General features: G+C 39.7%; 2 protein-coding genes across 2 annotated transcripts; both read right to left on the bottom strand.

The window, feature by feature from the left end:
• On the bottom strand, window positions 1-7,432 carry LOC143935800 (keratin, type I cytoskeletal 19-like). Its single transcript, XM_077459909.1, has 8 exons — window positions 6,805-7,432; window positions 5,483-5,565; window positions 5,161-5,317; window positions 3,473-3,634; window positions 2,466-2,591; window positions 1,673-1,893; window positions 1,492-1,526; window positions 1-225 (listed from the first exon to the last, which is right to left on the bottom strand). The coding sequence occupies exons 1-8, from the start codon at window positions 7,366-7,368 to the stop codon at window positions 164-166; spliced, it is 1,410 nt and encodes a 469-aa protein (XP_077316035.1). The 5' UTR covers window positions 7,369-7,432; the 3' UTR covers window positions 1-163.
• A 4,479-nt stretch (window positions 7,433-11,911) lies between these two features.
• Window positions 11,912-23,046, bottom strand: LOC143935798 (keratin, type I cytoskeletal 19-like). Its single transcript, XM_077459908.1, has 8 exons — window positions 22,491-23,046; window positions 22,103-22,185; window positions 20,594-20,750; window positions 19,744-19,905; window positions 19,531-19,656; window positions 18,413-18,633; window positions 16,852-16,895; window positions 11,912-13,600 (listed from the first exon to the last, which is right to left on the bottom strand). Exons 1-8 carry the CDS (start codon window positions 22,986-22,988, stop codon window positions 13,506-13,508), a joined length of 1,386 nt encoding a protein of 461 aa, XP_077316034.1. The 5' UTR covers window positions 22,989-23,046; the 3' UTR covers window positions 11,912-13,505.
• Window positions 23,047-23,450: the final 404 nt, after the last annotated feature.

Here is a 23,450-nt window from a genome sequence, read left to right as displayed (position 1 = left end):
TTTGGTTTGCTTGAGAAAGAAATAGATTTTATTGAAGTTAAAGGCCCATACATTGATATAGAGAATTAACATACAACACCAAGTAAGATATGATTATTTAATTACTCAAGATATAGTAATAGCCTGGGATATAAACACTGGAACTCTTTATATCCAAGAGTTCCTAACACTTGGTATGATGAGTGTGTTCTGGAATGTGGTGGATTTTCACAGCATGGTGGGATACTGCAACAAATACAAAATAAATACATATTATTAAAAATGCAACAAAAGAAAATAAACCCAACAATGGAAATAAACCCAACAGTGAAAAATGAACCCAGCAATTGAAAAAAAAATCCAACAGTGGAAAATTAACCCAACAATGGAAAATAAATCAAACAATGGGAAATGAACCCAAGACCTCATGCATTTGACACTGAATAGATTATGAATTGAGGTTTTTTCTACAATAAATATTTTAAGTGCAGCAAACCTACTTGTTTGTTTCTCTCTCTCTCTCTCTCTCTCTCTCTCTCTCTCTCTCTCTCTCTCTCTCTCTCTCTCTCTCTCTCTCTCTCTCTCTCTTTCTCTGTCTCTCTATATACACAAAAAAAATATGGTTTCTGCTCTAATATTTTGGAACAACCACCAACAGCATCCATGGCCAACACAAAGGCTAAAAATGAACGTATATGAAAGCTGTTCAACTGCTCAAAAATATCAATCCAGTTATGAGGTTTACACAGCTCTGCCACACCTCACAGTCTTTTTTGTCAGGGCAGAAGACACATTTTTGTATCTTCTGTAGTTAAGTCACACTGTGAAGTATTGTCTCTCCTCAGACTATTGGCAGTAAGTTAGCAACAGACTGTTGAGCTCATCTTTCTGCTAGTCTGCTGTCTTCTCCTTTCAGCACGTTCCTTGTTAGGACATGAACACTGCAGCACAACTGATTGGATCATTGTGCTGTTTCTCCCAATTCTGAATGCTGCTGTACAGGGGTACACAATGTGCTTATATTAGGTCTAATGCTGCCTTCCTCAACCAAGGTTCTGTGAAACCCTAGAGTTCCTCCAGCAGTTGCTAGGGGTTCCTTGAGCAATGAGCTATTTCTGCATCTCAGATGTGTAATCATTGGCTGCAATGATCTTTTTAGTGTGCTCTAAGAGGCAGATTCTTCCCATTGATCAGAAATGTAAGGACATTTTCCCAATGACAATCACACTAATGTACCATGAGCTGTAGATATAGTAATTATTATCATGGATTCCCTAAGCCCGGAAGTTAATTTAATTTTATCATGTTAAAAAGGCTAATAAAGACTGCCTAATAATGGATACTGGGCTGAATTAATCTGTGTATTTGTTATCTGCTTGGAGTTTAGATTTTATCTAAAATTTCAAACCCTTCAGATGCTGGATCTTTTTTTCTTTTAACTGTCAAAATAAGTGTCAGGCTTGGATTATTCAATGGGTAAAATGTAAAGCTCATTTGGTTTTATTCAGTTACCTTCCTTGGTTCCTGAGAAGTGGTGTCCAGAAACACTGAAAGAAACAGATATGGGTCACACAGAATACGTAGTTGAAAAATGTGTATGATTGTGCTTGATTATAAAAAGGAACCTAGCAAAAAGTGAAATGCACTCTTAAATATCTAATGTGCAAATATGAAAATGCCTTTTGTGACTTACTGGGAGTCATGACCTTCTAGCAGTCGCTTGTATGTTGCAATTTCCATTTCCAAGTGAGTCTTCTGGTCCATTAGTGTTTTGTACTCATGGTTCTGACGTTCTAGGTCTCCACGCATCTGGGCCAGCTCAGATTCTACATTATTGATTATGCATTGTAGCTGAGCAAGCTGTCCACCATAAGTGGCTTCTGTCTCAGCAAGAGTTCCCTCCAATGCAGATTTCTAAAATAAGTGAAGACAGTATTATTCAAGTAGTATTTACTTATAAGTGACTTTACAGACTGTAGTAGTACTTTGTGATGCTTATGGTTATGCTTAGATGATCATAGCTCGCCACAGCGCCTAGAAGCGATTCAGTTCGCATTGTGCGCTATACAAGTATTTCATTCATTCATTCATTCAGTTGAAATGATTACCTTTCATATAGGCTCCACATAATTAACAAAAAATGTGCTACATGTAGCAGAGTCCTTTTTGCTTTATCTAGAGAACACATTTTTCAGCTAATATCTCTTGTTTACCAGACAAGAGATAAGGAAGATGGTTTCATGCTTTCATGCTGACTGAGTCATGTGACTCCTCACAACATACAATCCCCACCCTCAAATTATTTTGTTTGATTAAACTAAAATTCTACCCAAACTTAAATAGCAGGGGGAAGGGAAAAAATAAGTGACCACAATCACTAATGAGAAATCGTGTGGCTTGGAGTTGTGCCATGTTACCCAGCCGCCCCATCCAAAGACCAACTGGATGCATAACGGTTAATGTTTTCTATTGTGAGTATAGTGTACCATGCTTAGCTGGCTTTGTAGCTCAATCTCCAGGGTCTGAACATTCCGTCTAAGTTCAATGACTTCAGTTTGGACTGACTGCAGTTGTTCAGATCCAGATGCCATCTGACGGCTCAACTCTTCGCTCTAACAATAGAAAAAATATTAAAATAAATGATGAACTGAAACCTAAATGCTGTGAATGTTTGAGCGTAATTTTATATTTTCAATTTAACGTTTAAAAATAAATAAATAGATAAATATATATATATATCATGACCAACACCTTTCAGCTTTTCAGACACAAACAGATTGCATAATGGGTACACTGGGTATTGAGATTTTATCTGACATCTTTGTGTTTACATCCCCCTGCTGTGATGTTCTCCCCAACTTTTGTAATATTTAACACTAGCTGTTACCATCATGCAGTGAGTGTTAGACTATCAGCTGGGCTCCTGTCAGCGCCATCCACTTGATACTCGAAAAAGTCAATGCTGGCATCCATACATAATCTGCAGAGTTTATTAAGTGGTGCAGTATACAGCAGAAACCTAACATATTTGGCTTACAAATCCTTGCTCAAAGCCTTACAACTTGCATGTAAAATACCTGTGTTCTATTCTCAGAGGGATAAAATAGATGGTTTAGATGGACTTCTTCCATACGTTGACATCTGGATACTGTATATTGACTGTTATGTTACTGTGTATAGTAGGGCAACATGCATGTTCCCTTAAGGCTACTTTCCCATTGAGGCGCTTTGCAGGCGCTATAGCACTAAAAATAGCATCTGCAAAGCGTCCTGTCACTCTAATGTGAAGGCCCCAGGGCTTACACACTGGAGTAGTGCGCTTGCGGGACATTAAAAAGAAGTCCTGCAAGCAGCATCTTTGAGGTGCTTTGCTAGCGGCTGAAAAGCGCCTCTAAAACGGTAAAGTGCAGCTAAAACTAGTGCCACTTTACCACCGACGCCCCCACGCCTTAGTCTGAAAGTGCCTTAAATCTATTTTCTAAAATTCAGTTACCCTTTGAAGGAACATGTTCTCGACATCTCTCATGTTCCTATCCATTAGGTTCTCATATTGCTCTCGGATCTCAAACAAAGCTCTGTTCAGGTCTACAGATGGAGCAGCATCCACTTCCACATTGACCCTTGCACCCAGCTGAGCATTGAGAGAGTTGACCTCCTGTATAAAAAAATAACAATTATGACAATATCACAACAAAAGAAGATCATCTAAGATTTAAACATTGACAAACATGATGTATGTTTACTGAAACATTTAAATTAAAAATGTTTTTTTTAAAAACAAAAGGGGTGTTCTTATAGAAGCATGATGTTGCAGTAGTCATTATCACCTAAAATCCACATCAAAGGTATCTTGACTGTTAACACATGTGTGCTCGGTTGACATTATTGAGATTTTCAAATTACTTTCATATAAAAGTTTGAATATAATTTAAAGCTAGAACAATGTCTTTGGAGCCCTTCCTCAGTCCTAGTGTAGAAGGGAAGTTTACTCAAAAAGAAGACAAAAAGGGTTGACAGCTCTCAGGAACTGAGTTGACATTGGTGGGTAATTGTTGCAATGAACCACATGTACACTTAAAAAAGTTGCTGTCAATTTATTCCAAAGTTTAAAGTAAAAGTCTGAATGACAACGTTACCACAAGGCTGTAAAGCTGGCTCAGGCACTGATGGATCACCAGGATCAACCGGGGCAACCAATCAAGGGACACCGACTATGGAAAGCAGCAAGGACACACCAGCTGTAGTAGGTAGAGCCGGAACTGCCGACATGGGAAGATGGTGTCACTGACACTGACGATGTAGATAGAGCCAAGCAGCTGACTGTTTCCAGAGGAGAAACTCTGTGGTAAGTGGCCGAAAGAGTGGCTAAAGCACATAAGTGTGCAAAACCAGTAGTCACGACAACAGAGACGCCCTGTTCCACATTAGCCGCGGCTGGTTTCTTCTCTGATACCCCAGTTCTGGCTTGAGTTTCTGCTCTGGACACAGTCAGCTGCTTGGTCCTAGCCATATCACCAGTGTCAGTGACTCCATCTTCTCATGCCGGCGGATCCGGCTCTAAATACTACACACTGCAGCTGGCGTGTCCTTGTGGCGTTCCATGGTCGGTGTCCCTTGGTTGGTTGTCCCAGTTGGTCCTAGTGATTCATCAGTGCCTGAGCCAGCCTTACAGCCTTGTGGTAATGTTGTCATTCAGATTTGCACTGTTTTAATCTTTGGAATACATTGCCAGCAACTTTTTTGAGTATACATGTGGTTCATTGCAGCCATTACCCATTAATTTCAGTTCCTCCTGAGCGCTGGAAACCCTTTTTGTCTTTCATTTTCAGCATTTCAGCATCTGATCCTTTGCCATTAGACAGCAGCACGGTTCAGCTGAATTCATATTACATAAAGTCTTTTTTTCCTGTGATCAACCTTTCATTTTCACTAAGAAGACAGACAGCAAAAAAAACCTGAATGGTACTAACTCTTCACAGGTCTATCAAAAACATTAACAAAAGTTGGCTTTTAAAGCTCTTTAATACTGTAATCCCCCTCCCACTGAGGTAGACACTGATCTGAATGGCCCTAAGTGCAAGGTTCTCTAAAAAAGCAAGTCTAAATACATTGACTACAATTATACTAATAATAAACTACTAATAATAGTTTTCTTCACACCAGACTCCAAAAAGCACTTACCTCCTCATGGCTCCTCTTCATCTGCAGAAGTTCTTCCTGCAGGTTCTGGACTTGACTCTCCAGTTCACATCTCTCCCGGTTAAGCTCTTCCAATACCCGGCGAAGACCATTCACATCAGATTCAACACTGTTCTTCAACCTCGTCTCCATTTCATACCTTGCAGGAAAAAAATGTAAGAAATTTATTTTGGAAGTACTCTCTGTAAAAATAGTTATGCATGATGCTGTAAGATTTTACTAATACTCAAAAACCAAGAGGACAAATATTTCTTCAAAATATTGCTTCTAAACTACTGTTTATTTAAAAAGTTAGAAGTCATACTTGTTCTTGAAGTCATCTGAAGCCAGTCGGGCATTGTCGATTTGCAGCACCATCCTTGCATTTTCTATAGTGGCAGAAGATATCTAAATAGAAAGGAAACATTTAGTTAGTGATATAAAGAATGCATGCTTTCAAAGTCTGTCTGTCTGACTGTCTGTCTATCTATCTAGTATAAAGCAACATTTTTCAATGTGTTTTAAACTGAGAGTGCAGCTTCCTTGGATGCAACAGTAAATGGTGTTAAAATTAGCTTAACTTTGCTCTTCTTGATTCAAATTATTATTAACATGATATGGATTTGCTTTTTAGTGCTTGAGAGGCCAATTTAGTTGTTTTCTGTAATGCATTGAAGCAGATGAATTCCTTACCGTATCTACAGTAGTGGAAAAAGTAAACAACAAAGTATGTTCTTACATAGATAGATAGATAGATAGATACATAGATACATAGATAATATAGATAGCTAAGAAGAGTATGCAACTTAATATTTAACTGAGGTCATGCAAAGAAGGTCCTCTTCATTTATAATCTAATTGGTGTCAAGCGAAAATCAAGAAGCATTCTGTATTATTCTGCTCAAACGGAAATAGAGATGATCACTACCCAATACCACTTAAACTTTACAATTTTCTAAACTTGTAGAAAAGTTGGAGAATCATTAAGAATGTCTTCTGCTGCCCCCCTGTCCATGTCTACATGACAGTGTGCGTGAGTACCAGCACTCGGTCGACCCATAATATTGCCCTTAAGTCCAACCAGATAGCCACTGTGCAGATGCATAGGCTGGATAAGTGGTTTGGCTGCCCCTATACACCAATGCAATTTTTTTTAACACTGTAATGTTTTTTAATTGAGTTTATTATGAACTTGCTTAAAAAAAGATATACAGGCATACCCCACTTTGTACACAATGGGGTTTATTTACTAAAGCTGGAAAGTGCAAAATCAGGCTCACTTCAGCATAGAGACCAACGAGCTTCCAGGTTTTATTACCAAAGCTTAATTGAACAAGCTGGGGTTAGAAGCTTGTTTGTTTCTATGCAGCAGTGAGCCTGATTTTGCGCTTTCCTGCGATAGTAAATAAACCCCATTGTGTACTTAAAAGTGGGGTATGCCTGTATCCTAAAATAGTTTCTGATGTAAATGTTAGTACTTTGGTTTCCCCATAGTTCACACCTGTTAGTGTGGGAACTATTAAAAAAATAAATCCTGCATGCTGCAATTTTGGTGTGGTTTCATGTGAATACATTATACCTATGAAACAGCATCAAAAACAAATTCCAGCCCTTGAAGTACAGAGATGTGAATAGGTTCCGACTTACCTGGCCTTGAAGCTCCTGAATGGTCCTAAAGAAGCAACTGAAATCAGGGAAAGTGCTGGGCTGGTTTCTGTCATACCACTCTCGAATATTCTTCTCTAGCTGAGAATTTTCCTGTTCCAGAGACCGAACCTTCTCCAAGTAGGAAGCCAAACGGTCGTTTAGACATTGCATTGTTTCTTTTTCATTTACAGCAAAAAGGCCCTCTGCCTTCCAACCACTGTGACCGCCAAAGCTATGATGGCTGCTGTGATTGTGAGCATTTCCAAAGCCAAATCCATGACCAATAGAAGTGTGTTTGGAAATAGAGATGCCTTTTCCTCCAGAGCCTCCGTGAACACTTGGAGTTCTGTAGTGACCTCCACGATGGGACAAGTGGGAGTTTACATGATGTCCTTTATGGAATCCCCCATGAAGGGAAGAATGAGTTGTTTCATGATGGCCTATTTTATGAGAATCCCCATGATGGACCTTGTGGTGTAAAGTTGAGGTATGGCTAGAAATGTTGTGACAGGCTACCTTCATAGGTCCAGTTGAAGAATGAGTGGACTTGATACAGTGGCTCATATTGATGATCCTCTAAGTATCACACTCAACTATAGCTTCCCAGGGAAGTTTAGTAGAATTGCTAGCATTCATGTGCCTTATTTTATACAAAGGGAAGGGGGCGTAGAAAAAGCTATGAGATTTTATGAGGAATTCACATACATTCTATTCCGTTTCATTTAGTGGTTGATGGGAGTTATATAACAGACATTTGTGTGATTACCAGAAAATGATCACAGCATGCTAGAAGCTGTGACACATTTATTATAATGTTGTACAGCACTGTAATATGCACCACACCTATGGAAGATTGAAAAGCAGCATTATGCATACATGAAAGACAGATGAACAGTTATGGTATGCATCTAGGTCTTTCCCTTATTAGAAACAGGATGTTGCAAGAATATTTTCTGGAATATTGTATATATGCCCTAATGTAAGTAAGAATTCCAGTCTAGTAGAATATATAATATGCAATATCTAATAAACCCTGGACAACTGGTCTTGCGGTTTTTTTTTTGTGGGTTTACAACCACTTTCATTTACATAACATCAAAGAAAGATTCTTTAGTGAAGGTTAATTCACAAAACACCAAAGAAAGCTTCTGTTTCATCATAGCACAGGTGGAACTTCTCAGAAGTGCTAAAGCTAAGGAGTGGCTGCACATTGATCTTAGGTTTCTTAATGCTTCCACATGCATCTGACTGCTACCATTATGGAGACCCCATAAAAAAAAAAAAAATTAAACAACGAGATATTTTTCAGAAACCATGCCAGTTTAGATGGCAGTTGTGCTTAGTTCTATATACTACATCGGGAAGGTGCACCGACCAGACCCAGTATGGCAATATGTAAACCATGGCGCAGTTTGGTGTGTGTAAGCTGGTACAGCATCTTTATGTTATTAAATATAGTGTATTAAATAGAGTGGGAAACACAGAAGTCAGCTGTTTTATTTAAAGCCCAACTCCAGGAAAACGTTGTTTTTGTTTTTATAAAGGTTCCCCTCAGTATCTGATCCCAGCTGATCCTCACAGTACCCCATCTTTGGTACACAATAGCCTAACTCACTCTATCATATCATGATCAAAACTATATTTGATGGAACTTCCTAGCAAATTTATTATGATGTGGGTAGTCCTCCAAGTTGTGTTTAAAAGACCTTTTGCTGTGCCATTCTAAAAATGTAATCACTCCAAAGCATTCTACATTTGAGAGGGTTTGGAATCCATGGATATACTATCTGCAGCCCTTTACTTATGCCTAATAATCGGGAGACAGTAGGGATGGGTATTTAGCCAGGAAGATTTTTTTCCTCTTTCCTCTATCCTATTGCACCACTTTTTTTACTTTACCGCTCTCTTTTGGAATTCATGTTCACTGCATTTCTGAAAGCAAAATAGGAGATTGACTTGATTTTTATATTACCCCATAGCCAGTGACAGATGGGCCCCAAGATTGTGACACAGTTGTTAACCACTTGCTTACTGGGCACTTAAAGAGGGATTCCACCAAAAAAAAAAAAATATTAAAAGCCAGCAGCTATAAATACTACAGCTGCTGACTTTTAATAAATGGACACTCACCTGTCCCGGGTTCCAGCAATGCCGGCAGCCGAGGCCGATCGATCGCTCGGCTCTCGGCTGCTGCAGTCACCATTCTAGGTGAGGGAATCAGGAAGTGAAGCGAATCGGCTTCCCGGTTCCCTACTGCGCATGCGCGAGCTGCGCCGCACAATAGGAAATCTCCGCGCTGTCACTGGGACCCGTGTGTGTCCCAGCAGACAGCGCGGCAGGGCAGGAAATGGCGTAGACTCCCACGGGAGTCTATGCCCGTAAGTGGGTGAAAATACCTGTCTTTGACAGGTATCTCCACCCCCCTCCCCCCTGAAAGGTGTCAATTGTGACACCGGAGGGGGGGAGGGATCCGATCAGCGGAGGTTCCACTTTAGGGTGGAATCCCGCTTTAAACACCCTTCCTGCCCAGACCAATTTTCAGCTTTCAGTGCTCTCACACTTTGAATGACAATTACTCAGTCATGCAACACTGTACCCAAATGAATTTTTTGTCCTTTTTTTCACACAGATAGAGCTTTCTTTTGGTGGTATTTGATCACCTCTGGGGTTTTTATTTTTTGCGCTATAAATAAAAAAAGACTGAAAATTTTGAAAAAAAAAGCATATTTCTTTGTTTCTGTGACAAAATTATGCAAATTATAAATTTTTCTTCATAAATTTTGGCCAAAATTTATACTGCTACATATATTTGGTAAAAATAACCCAAATTAGTGGAAATGATTTGGTCTTTGTGAAAGTTAGAGAGTCTACAAGCTGTGGTGCGAATCATACAAAATTGATCACATCTGATGTACTGGTGGTCTATCTCAATTCTTGTGACCCGAACAAGTCAGGAAAGTACAAATACCCCCCAAATGACCCCTTTTTGGAAAGTAGACATTCCAAGGTATTTAGTAAGTTGCATGGTGAGCTTTTTGATGTTGTCATTTTTTTCCCACAATTCTTTGCAAAATTAAGATTTTTTATTTTTTTTTCCACAAAATTGTCATTGTAATAGGTTATTGGCATGTGTATACCACAAATGACACCCCCAAAATGTTTTTGCTACTCCTCCTGAGTATTACAATACCACATGTGTGGGACTTTTTCACAGCCTGGCCACATAGAGAGGCCCAACATGCAGGGAGCGCCATCACGTGTTCTAGGAGCATAAATTACACCTAACTTGTTGACTACCTATTACACTTTTGAAGGCCCTGGAGCACCAGGACAATGACATGTGACACTGATGACAGATGGCACTGATACGTGGCAATGATGACACTTATACGTGGCACTGATGACAGATGGCACTAATATGTGGCACTGATGACAGATGGCACTTATACGTGGCACTGATGACAGATGGCACTTATACATAGCACTGATCACACGTGGCACTAATACGTGGCACTGATGACAGATGGCACTGATATGTGGCGATATATGTGGCACCGATGACAGATGGCACTAATACGTGGCACCGATGACGCGTGACACTGATGACAGATGGCACTGATAAGTGGCATTGATGACACGTGACACTGACAACAGATGGCACGTGGCACTGACAGGTGGCACTGATGACAAATGGCACTGATACGTGGCACTGATGACAGATGGCACTAATATGTGGCACTGATGACAGGTGGCACTTATATGTGGCACTGATGACAGATGGCATTTATACGTAGCACTGATCACACATGGCACTAATACGTGGCACTGATGACAGATTGCACTAATACGTGGCACTGATGACAGATGGCACTAATACGTGGCACTAATACGTGACACCGATGACAGATGGCACTAATACGTGGCACCGATGACGTGTGACACTGATGACAGATGGCACTGATAAGTGGCATTGATGACACGTGACACTGACAACAGATGGCACGTGACACTGACAGGTGGCACTGATGACAAATGGCACTGATACGTGGCACTGATGACAGATGGCACTAATATGTGGCACTGATGACAGATGGGACTATGTGGCACTGATGACACGTGGTACTGATGACAGATGGCACTGGTACGTGGCACTGATGACAGATGGCACTGGGGACAAATGGCACTGACAACAGGTGGCACTGGGAACAAATAGCACTAACAGGGGGCACTGGGGACAGATATCACTAACAGGTGGCACTGGGGGCAGGTAGCACTGGGGAGGATGGCACTGGGGAGGATGGCACTGGGCGAGGATGGCACTGGGGAGGATGGCACTGGGGGAGGATGGCACTGGGGGAGGATGGCACTTATTTTTTTCACTTACGTCCGCTGCAGCTGTTCATCTCTCCCTTCTCATACGCTGTCTGTGTGAAAAGGGAGAGCGGCGCTGAGAGATTATCTCATATGTTTACATATGAGATCATCTCTCATTGGATAGGCCGATCGCGCTGTAAACGGCCGCTGTGATTGGCCATTTACAGCGATCTGTGACTGGCTGTGTCCGAGGGACACGGCCAGCACAGAACTTCCCCGATGCGCGCTCCCGGGAGCGCACATTGCGGAAGTAAACAGTAGGACGTCCAGGGACGGCCTCCCGGCAGATGGCGTCCACTCTGTAGCCGTCTTTCGGCTATAGGGCGGGCGCGTAGAGGTTAATACATTGGCCAACCTATTTTCAAGTTATGTTTTGCTAACATTTATGTAACTGCACTCAGATACTCAGATAGTGACTCCAATTATTTTTACCTAATTCTACATGAGGTATCTTATGTAATGATTTGCTAAGCCCTCTTCACATTTAGCATTTAACTAAGTTTTTATATCTTGAACAATGTACAGGAACCGATGTGCAGATGTATGCTTTTTGTTAATTATTAAAAATGATTGAAAGAAAATAAATGAAATAAACAGATCTAGTTTTCTTTCTATCTATCTATCTATCTATCTATCTATCTATCTATCTATTTGTTCAGATATAATTAATACAAATATTTACATTATCCTTATATAGTAATACAATATTTTTTTAAATACACAGTACAGCAAGTTGCAAAGGAGCCATTTTATTATTTCATCTGTAGAAAGATGCACCACAGTAAAACATACATAGAACATTAGATAAAATAAAGAACATATACCGTACCAAGCGCATGCTATGAATCAAGTTTCTTTGTTGCAAACAATAAAACACATCTTTAGTCTATGGTGAAAAAGTCACAATTGTTTTGTAATTGTCATCCCATTGGCTCTAAAAACAAATAAAGCTTTTTGTAAAAGAAAAAGTCATGATTATTGAACCTCTTATTAGGAAATATAAGGTTCAGTTAGTGCTAGGTTAGATATACTTAGATTTTGGATTGAGATTACATTTTTATTTCTGACCAGTCATCCATAGCAGCATACTGATCTGACTATTGGAAATGTTTGCGTATTTGATTGATACAAGCTGCAGGAAATCTTATTGAGCAAGCCAATCTATTTTCATAGATCTTTTCTAATCTTTGGTTACACCCACCACAGATAGTGTTTTTATATAGAATATAAAACAAAGAAGTCATCTCTTTTATGTAAAGCCCAACGCCAGGCAAAAATGTTTATTTTTGTAATAGTTCCCCAGTATCTGATCTCAATTTGGAGCTGCTACTCATAGTACCCCTGGTTTGGAACAAAATGGTCCCAGTCTTCTGGGTTGAATGATACCCAAGACGAATAAGGACTGTGAGTGCAAGATGTGGTGGGCCCACTCCCTGGGAAGGGAATCAACTCAACACCCTTTAGTCATACTGTATTGGGCCGATAGCGGGGCTAATGTCATCACATAAACTCCTTTTCCACAAGAGGAGAGTGATTTGGGGGGCACATGGAGTCCAGCGATGGGCTTTCACTTAGTATACTGTATGGGTGGTATTCATTTTTTCTACCTATCAACATTTAGATGCACAGTTTCTGGAACTCGAAAAGTTCCTGGCCTTGAGAAATAGAAGTGGCCCCCCCTAAACAAGCATGTGTATGACTGGTGTGGTTTAGGTTGTTAGTTGAGCCTGAATGTGTCCCATTTATACATGTGAAAATGTTGGAGGTTATGAGATAATCCTTAACTACCTTATAGAAAATTACATCAAATGCAATTTCAGTAGATTGCATATGGTAGCAGTATGAAGAATAGATTTACCCAATTCATTTTTGGTTGGCTTTCATGTGTTTTGTTCTTGCTATTATTGCTAAAAGTTTAGCCGGTGATGTTGCCAGGTCCATACCCAATGCAGTCAAAGAGAGGAGACATGGATATTATCACAGTGTGGCCAAAATATAGTGAAACATCCTGCCAACAGAGGTAGAATCTTGTGTGAAAGAGCTCTCTCTAGGAAACACAGAAAATTCCGACTCATATGCAAACATACCAAATCTACCTCCATGTTAAGGTGGACTTACAATTTCGCCAAGGATTACCAAAAGGCTTTGGGATATTATATGCTTATGTGATGTGTTCTGTTTAGACCGTTTCACCAAAACAATAAGACCTACCCATCCCATGTGATAATAGATAGCCCACAAAAAAAATAAACAAAAGCCCTAAATGTCTAAATGAAGGTCCAGCTTGGAGACAGGAAAATAGATGATGTGTTGTTCTTTATGATGAATCACTTGGTTGGTGGGTGAATAGGTTCCTTGGTTTGATGCTCTCCATGGTCAGGTTCCTGAGTGCTGATGTGGTGTTTTGAATTGCTGTGAGATACTGTAAGAATTAGAAAAAAGTTATATAAAAAACACAGAAAATTCCCAACACATCTACCAGCTAGCCAGCAAAAAGACAAATGTACGCTATTTAACAATTTGCATTAAATCATTTCTTTTAGTTGCACAACATATGTAAATATAGACTATATTCCCAAAAGTATTGGGGCGCCTGCCTTTACACGCACATGAACTTTATTAACATCCCAGTCTTAGTCCATAGGGTTCAGTATTGAGTTGGCCCATCCTTTGCATCTATAACAGCGTCAACTCTTCTGGGATGGCTCCCCACAAGGTTTAGGAGTGTGTCTATGGGAATGTTTGACAATTCTTCTAGAAGCACATTTGTGAGGTCAGGCACTGAGGTGCTTGAGAAGGCCTGGCTTGCAGTTTTCGCTCTAATTCATCCCAAAGGTGTTCTATCTGGTTGAAGTCAGGACTCTGTGCAGGCCAGCCAAGTTTATCTACCCCAACTCACTCATCCATGTCTTTATGAAGCTTTTTGCACTGGTACAAATAATTTAATGGAGGGGGGATTATGGTGTGGGGTTGTTTTTCAGGGGTTGGACTTGGCTCCTTAGTTCCAGTGAAGGGAACTCTTAAGGCGTCAGCATACCAGAATATATTGGACAATTTCATGCTCCCAACTTTGTGGGAACAGTTTGGGGATGGCCCTTTCCTATTCCAACATGACTGCGCATCAATGCACAAAGCAAGGTCCATAAAGACATGGATGAGCGAGTTGGGGTAGATAAACTTGGCTGGCCTGCAAAGAGTCCTGACTTCAACCCGACAGAACACCTTTAGGATGAATTAGAGCGGACTGCAAGCAAGGCCTTCTCATCCAACATCAGTGCCTGACCTCACAAATGCGTTTCTGGAAGAATGGTCAAATATTCCCATAGACACAGTCCTAAACCTTGTGGACAGCTTTCCCAGAAGAGTTGAAGCTGTTATAGCTGCAAAGGGTGGGCCAACTCAATATTGAACCCTACGGACTAAGCTCGGGATGTCATTAAAGTTTGTGTGCGTGTAAAGGCAGGTGTCCCAATACTTTTGACAATATAGTGTATGTGGAAGCCACTCTGACTCATTTTTGCATAGTGTGGTCCCTAAAGCAAATCTATTAGAGGATTTTTGAGCATATAAAAGGGTAGGCTGTTCATCCATAAGCGCACAGGGACAAAAGAAAGTCCAGTACAGCACAATGGTGGCTTAAGACCTCCAGTGTGTCCCTGCAAAAAAATTCAGGTAAACAAAAAAACTATAGTTGAACTATAATTAAAAAAAGAAGAATTGTGAACAGACAGATTTTTTAACGCTGAAAAGACATACTGGGTTTAATTTACTAAAGGCAAACAGACTTGTTGCACGCTGCAAAGGAATTTGCACTAGAACTTAGTAAATAGGGTGAAGCTTCTCTTTGCAAAAAATACCCAATCAAATTAAAATAAATAAATAAATAAAGCATTTTTGCTTACACGTGATTGGATGATGGAAGTCAGCAGAGCTTCTCCTCATTTACTAAGCTTTGTAGAACATTCCCTTGCAGACTGCACTTGCAAAGTGTGCAGTTTATTTGACTTTAGTTAATAAACCCCACTGTCTTATCTGCATTAAAGCTTCTCGTCTACCTGTCTACAGGCACAGGTCAGTTTATATATTCAGCATCTGCTGAGATGAATAAACTCCAGTGCATCTGAGTTGACCTCATCTCATCCCAGACAATGGCCAAAGATTGGTACCCAGAAGAAGACGGTCCAAAGATGTCAACATCCAGTATGGAGCTCTAGAACACCACAGAGCTGGAGTGGAAGTGAGTATTGTTCCACTTTAACAATTTGCATTAAAAACAAACATAGATGGACGCTAAACTGCCTCATCAAGGTCACTAAGTGAAGTGCGGTCCCTAAAGCTAATTCATGAAATTAATACAGCAATATACAAATTGAGGGCAGATAGGTCTGGAGGTAGCCCATTCCTTAAATTTGCACCCCATAGTGATAGTTACATAGTTAGTAAGGTTGAATAAAGACACCAATGCAACCTGAGTGAGTGCCATCAGTCCCTACCTTCAAGGAGCCCACAATCCAAGGTCCCCAACTCACATTCATATACTAGGGCCAATTTTGGACAGAAGCCAATTAGCCTACCAGCATGTCTTTGGAGTATGGGAGGAAACCCACACAGGCACAGGGAGAACATGCAAACTCCAGGCAGGTAGTGTCGTGGTTGGGATTTGAACCAGTGATCATTTTTTACTGCTAGGTGAGAGTGCTAACCACTACACCACTGTGCCACCCAAAGTGATGTCATAGAATGCTATGGAACTATGAGCAAATGTAACATAATGGTATCACCTGTCGATCATGCCAGTAGATCCATTATTTATTGAAATTTCTGTAACAGTCCAAACTATTCAGAAAAAGTGGTAGTTGGTGATGGTAAATAGTGATGGTTGGTGGGGCATATCATATTTCATAATGCTGAGAAATGGGGAGATGTTTTACAATGGCAGGCAGAGTGGCATTCTAGAACTAAGTAAAATATACAGGAATGTAATGCTAACAGGCAGCAGCATGACGTGGGAGTGGTTTAGGTAGGTGAACACCTGCTGTCCCAGGCTATGGTCGATGAGCAGAAATATGGACGTGATTTGAAAATATTATCATTGATTTTAATTTAAAAAAATGTTGGATAAAGTAGAGAAGGATTAAACTCCCTGCCAGATTATTTGTTGTTTGTGTACTACAGGGGGAATTTACCTTCACTTCCTGTTCCAGAGATGCAATATCTCATAGTAAAGAGCATTCCCCTCTCAGTTTTCCTCAAAATAAGCATCCCCAATGGATGATTTCCGTTCATCTGTTGTTCTGGGGACTACTCTAAAATGTGGATTTCCCCTTACTTTATTGGAGACAATAGTCACAAAACATACAGAGGGGTAACCCCCCCTGCATGGGAAAATGGGCAAGAAGGTCTTGCCTAGACCTGCACTTAAATTGTCTATTATATTTAGTAACGAGGACCACAATAAACCAAAATGTTTCATTCAGCATCTGCAGCTGTTGTCCATATATTCCTAAAGGAGGCACTACTGTAAAACAAATATAGTTGAACACTTTACATGTGTCATCTATCCCAAATTTGGCATCAATCCCAAGTTGAATTGTGAGTTTATTATAAAGCTTAAAACAGCAAAACTTGGACTTGGTTCAGATAATTGTTGCCGTCTTTAACTTCCACACTTACTTTCTCTACGGAACTTCTCATGGTGCTGATGATGTTCTGGAACACTGTAGAGATATGGGATATACATTAACACTCTAGCATGTATGAAGAATGACAATACATTGTACATTGCAATAGTATTGGAGTCATGACTTAAAAAGCTTTACATGCAGATCCTAGATATATTCTGGATACTGTATATCCTGAATATAATTTAGAAATGAATTACAGTTTAGTGCTGGATTAATGCATATTCAACATGCTCATTTCTGGGAAAGCAGAACTGGCTGGAATTCTTCAATTTCTTGAAAGCCTACTTAAAATATCATCCCATGCACTGGTTTCTAAAATACTTTATTCTATTATCTCTTTGGAATTATGACATTGAAATTTGCCTACCAGACTTTCTGACTTCAACAGTCTAACATCCCTGTATCTGGTCCTTTTGTTCCTTTAGGGAAGATGCCAATGTGCTCCCTTCTGATAGTCATTAGTTGGAGTGGGGCAAAAGTGGAAGTGGAGGGCACCAGGAGCAGTGAAGATACAAAGCTGCCTCAAGGTGGTAGGACTGTACTTGCAAATCTGAACATACAGCGGTCAGGCAACAGCAAGGAGCAGAAATGGCAGCCATTGTCAGCTGGCCCTAGGGTTACCAACTTTTGCTCTACTGAAAATTCAACAAGGGTGTTATGTTGCTTTGCTTGCAGTAAAATGTGATGAAAAGTAGGCATGGCTTAATGGGTGTGGTTAAACCATCATTATTTAGTCATAAGGAGCAGAGTAAAACAGCTAGATTCAAGCTCCAGAAAAGAGAAAATAGAAACAAGTTTACACGAATGGTAAAAAGAATAGTAAACAATGTGCCTCGACACTGAATGAATGAATGAATGAAATACTTGTATAGCGCACAATGCGAACTGAATCGCCTCTAGGCGCTGCCACCAAAGAAGGATTATGAATCTTCTAGTTGCAATTTTCACAATATAAATAAAATAAAATAAACAAAAAGCAGAATAAATGCTCTGTTGATGATCCTGTGATGCATCTAATTCAGTGAACTCAAACTCATTTCCTGGCACCTACTGAAACAAAAACATTGTTTTTTTGTGCAATGGCACTTGCAAAAATCACATATTTTCTATTTCAATGGGATATAGATGCTACTCAATTCCCTCATCTCCTCTCCTTCTTCCCATAGGGTCCCCCTAGGCTCTGTTCTCTGATCCCTTCTATTCTTTATATAGGCATCCTTACTCGGTCTGTTGGTAACTGTGCACAGCCTCCAATACCATCGCTATGCTGATGACACCCAGATTTATCTCTCTACTCAGCTCACCACTATAAACTTCTCATGCATCAATCATTTACTAATTCACACTGCAGTACAGATGTCACTTCACTTTCTAAAGAGCAACCTTTACAAGACTGAGCTTATAACTTTCTCTTCTATAAAATTTCCAAAATATGTCCCTTCTTACCAATGATACCTCTAAACTACTAATTAACTGCTTTAACATCTCTCACCTCAACTAATGCCCTTTCCTTCTCATTGGCCTACACAGACTATCCCCCTTTCACCTACTGAATATCTTGTGCTTCCAAAAGTCGCTTATATGTGGTGATCTCCATCTCCAGATGGGTTGTTTGATCCATGAGAATCTTGTACTCGTAAATTTGTCTCTCTAGTTCTGATCGAATCTGTGAGAGTTGATCTTCCACATTGTCAATCAGGTTTTGGAGGTGATAAAGTTGGGAGCCAAAAGTTGCTTCTGTCTCTGCCAAGGTACACTCAAGAGCCGATTTCTAGAGAAAATAAACACAAGTATTCAATGGTAACATGTGTAGGGAATAGACTTAAAATCAGGACAAATCAAACTAGTGCCAGGGAAACACTCATGCTAGTTATCTGCATTTGATCTAGAGCCCTTCTCATCTTGATAAAGCTATTTTAACTCCATCACTAATGGCAATCATGTAGTCAAAGGACACTAGGATAACATTTACTCTGCAAATCACTGAAACAGGAGGTACTAGGCTTGCATTCAACCTCTAAAAGTGGATGGAGGAATAAAGAGGCACTGATGTTGTTCGAGGTCTTTATCTCTAGTGTCAATCTTGGGAGGAACTGTATCTCACATCAGGACTCAAAACCATTATAATTATAATTAAATAAAAAAGGCACATTGATTATTGGTAAAGATTGCTGCAGAAGATGTGGAAGATGCAAAGGCTCCATTATATTTAAAGCCTATTAGATACACCCATCTCATTTATCCAACAGCACAGTGTTAGTCTCTAACCCAAGGGTCTCAAACTGGTGGCCCTCCAGCTGTTTTGCGAAACTACAAGTCCCATCATGCCTCTGCCTGTGGGAGTCATGCTTGTAACTGTCAGCCTTACAATGCTTCATGGGACTTGTAGTTTTTCAACAGCTGGAGGGCCACCAGTTTGAGACCCCTGCTCTAACCCAAAGCTGATTTTTCACAGAGCAACACATATACTAGGGACTATGAGCACACAATTGAGATTTTACCATTTAACTGGTACTGTATGGGAAAAAATTTTCTAACTGCAGTGGTTGGTTGGAACTCCACAAAACACTGGCAATCCCCACCATAAATACTTTACACTGATTTGCAAAGAGAACTTTGCTTTGTTTTAACTACACAAGTATGCTAAGTTACACATTACATCACATACCATGCTCAGCTGACTTTGAAGCTCAATCTCAAGGGTTTGCAAACAACGCTTCAAGTCAATAAGTTCGGTCTGAACTGACTGCAACTGTTCTGATCCAGAAGCCACCTCCCTGTTCAGTTCCTCACTCTAAAAGTATAAAAGATAAATTAAGTTATATAGTAATGAATAAAGCTTAATTAACTGTCACAAAGTTTACCGAATAAAAGGATTTACCCTGGCAATAAAAATGCTCTCAACTTCCCTCAGGTTCCTCTCCATCAGATTTTCATATTGCTCTCTGACTTCAGATAGGACCCTGGTGAGGTCAACGGATGGTGCAGCATCTACATGAACACTGATCCTGGCACCCAGCTGATTTCGCAGACAGGTCACATCCTTTAAGGTTAAAGCAAAATGTAAGAATGTATATTCATAATAACAAACAGCAAGCATCAGGAACAATAGATTAAACCTGTTAATATAGGAGAGTGCCATTACTGACCCTATTTTGAAAATGTTATTGCCCTGGCTGCTATGTAGATCAACTTCATTACTTTCTGGGTCACTGAACCAGCACTAGTTGTTTAAGGAAGTCAAAAAAAGTAAAAAGCCCTTCTCTGCATACTTACTCCAGATCAGTGACTCAAAACATTCTCAGAAGGAGAGGTCACCAATTTTTGTTTTCCATTAGACAGTTCTACTTTGAAAGATAACTGTTCTTTTTATGTGTGTTCAGGCCCTGGAAACTTTACCTAATTACATATATCTTATAACGTATTTGCCAATGGTCCAGTGAGGGGGGGGGGGGGGGGGAGCATGTTACTCAGGAATGGTCTGCAAACCACCCTCCAGCCAAAAGTGACAAAGTCTGAACTGGTTGATCTGGAGAATGGCCTTGAACTTTGTGTCTATCAATACAGAAGATGATGATCAGGGCCACTCTGTGAAAAACTAACTGCACAGTGGAGGTAAGTATGATATGTTTTTTTTTTTTGTTTTTTTTTTAACAAGGGTTTACAACACCTTTAATATGCAGCACTTTTATATTTTATTTTTATTTGTAACTGTATGAAGTTGAAATTACCTCTTCATGATGCTTTTTCATTTGCAACAATTCATCTTGCAGGCACTCCAATTGAACCTCGAGGTCAGTTCGGTCTATATTAAGCCCTTCTATTACTTTACGCAATCCTTTCAAGTCAGTCTCCACAAAATTTCTTAGCCTGCCTTCCAGCTCATATCTTAGAGATAGGATTAAATAATTAGAAGTGAATAAAAATTAAACACATATAATATTTAATATGCAGAATGATTCAATTACATTACATCTTATAATTAGATCTATTTTCAAAACATCATTGTGGGGCACTATGTTTATCAACCATCCTGTACAATATCTTCCCATAACAAATGTCCCATGTGTTCATGGGCATCTTTTATTCATTTAGTAGCGGTATTACTGCAGGCACTAAATGACACCATTTTCCTGACCCACCTCCCATAATAAACAAGACAGCTGAGGGGTGACAGGTGACATCAGTGACCAAATTTGACCTTTGACTTCATGCAGCATCACCCTCTGGCTTGTTTACATTCAGAAGACTGAAAGGGACCTGTCACTTGCAGCAAGAATTGGGCAGAAGCAGGATTGTCATGCACAGGTCAACAGGGCATCATTCATCATAATTAACAATGGCTCTTCTTTGCTGGATGACATGACTGATGATGAATTTACAACACATTTTTTTTTATAAAGGACTTTTTCACAGCGTGAAAAGTATTTATTTACGTTTGACCTTTCTTTGTGAATGAAAAACAAGAGGTACTATGAGGAGTATCCTACCCATGTTGTGGGTATATGGCCTAGTATGATTGAGGGGGTTAACGTTCACTGCTCCTCCTCTTCCTGACCAGCTGGGTTTCATGCCTGGCTAAGGGTCTGGTATGGATTTTCAGGGAACCCAAATTTTTTTGTGTGGTTTCCTGCTTAGAAATCTACACCAGAACCCTTCTCTAGGATAAGGGTCTGGTATAGATTTGGGGGGGGGGGGAGGGGCCCACACTGTTTTTTCTTTACTTAGGGTTCTCCAAATCCAGACCAGTTATCCTCAAACAATTTACATTGATGGGCTTCAGCTTGTCTGTAAGAACTACTGAGCTACTAATCTGATCCGGAATCTAAACAATTCACTGTGGTTATAAGGCAAAACAGATGGTTCAAAATACAGTACTGATGCATGAATGCTCTTGTTTCTGTACCAGCTATTGAAAGCTGTCTACAACAAAATAAATTAATGGAAAAAGAAACACATTCTCCATTTGTGGATAAGGAGGATGATTAAAAGAAGGGTTTTTTTCAGACTCTGACCCAATTGGAAAGATTTTTCCTAACACCGTGGACCAAAGGGAGAAATTGTTACTGGGACAGAGATGAAAAAAAAAATTTTGCACAAATTCTACTTTTCCCCCATTTTACTAAAAATATTTTTGTCTCTGTCCTCATTGTAAAAAATGTCCATTATTACCAATTAAAAGTTCTAAAATTACCAAACTAAAAATATACTGTGTATATCAAAAAGACCTGCTGACTTACTTGTTCTTGAAGTCATCAGTAGCCAATCTTGCATTATCTATCTGTAGGACTACCCTGGCATTGTCCATTGATGCTGTGGAGATCTATTCAATTATTCAGATATGAAACAAAAAAAACAAAAAAAAAAAGTATGGAATATTTTGTAGGCAATAAAAGTAAGACACATTAATTTGCCGTATCAAGGTGAAATGTCTGATGCTATTGATGAACAAGCTACAATTTATCTTTACAATATTTTGTAATGGCATTATATTGGTAAGCCAAATAATGCCTTCCTTTCTCTCCCTTTTCTGTTGGCATAAAAAAACACAATTTAACCTAAACACAGATAGACTTCCTATCTCCGAATGTATTTTAAGTATACTATATTTTTTTCTCATTGACTCACCCTGCTTTGAAGTTCTTCAATAGTCTTGTAGTAGTGTTGGAAGTCTGGTATTGATATATGGGAATTTTTGTCATACCATTCACAGATTTTCTTCTCCATTTGGGCATTTTCTTGTTCAAGGGAGCGGACCTTCTCTAGGTAGGTTGCTAGTCGGTCATTAAGGAGCTGCATGGTTTCCTTCTCATTGACATTGAAAAAAACATCATTCTTCCAACCACCATGGCTCCCAATGCTATTAAAGTGGTTGTCATTATTATGAGCACTATGTACACTTCCGTAGCCACATCCATGAGTGATGGAAGAGTGTTTTGTAAAGATTATTGGTTTACTTGCCCCCCCATGGGTATTATGGGTTGTGTGGTGGACTTTATGATATTCTCCATGATGTGAAAATTGGCCAATTCCATGATAAACTGAGAGTTTGGGAGAGTGGCTCCTTACATGAACACCTGCCTTTAAAGGTGTAGGCATACCCTGCTTGTGCTGGTTGTGGCTCATGGTGGTCAAGGTGGATGGTTGTGGTTAGTTCAGGTATACTGGGTTGTTGCAATGTATCTTGCGCTGAAGACAAAGGTTCATATGTATGTGTCTTCTTTTATAGGCCACCATGGGAGTTGCACATACAAAACAATTTTTCTGTGATTGTGCACTTTTTGTTTGTAGACTGTTGCAGTTTAAAAAGACTTAATAATGTTCTGTGTGGTTATTATGAAAACATCAGAGAAGCTTATGTCCATCTACAGCTCTGATCATCTGACAGTCTTTTTATCATAATTGTGATGAAATACCTGAAAATTTTGCACCACCCTAATGACTGCAATCAGGCCAACGAGGAGCAGCAATTCATACATCATCCTAACATTCACTTGAACATTTACACATGAAAGTGATAATGAATTTTGAGTCATGAACTTATATGAAAATGTGCGAGGTTAGTGTAACTAAACATTAAAAATACAT

The sequence above is a fragment of the Lithobates pipiens genome, unplaced genomic scaffold (assembly GCF_037356315.1).
Source record: "Lithobates pipiens isolate NorthernLeopardFrog02 unplaced genomic scaffold, aLitPip1_a1.2 Scaffold_28, whole genome shotgun sequence".
NCBI lineage: Eukaryota > Metazoa > Chordata > Amphibia > Anura > Ranidae > Lithobates > Lithobates pipiens.
Note: the sequence above shows the minus strand (reverse complement) of the source record. Positions and strands in the feature narration are given on the sequence as shown.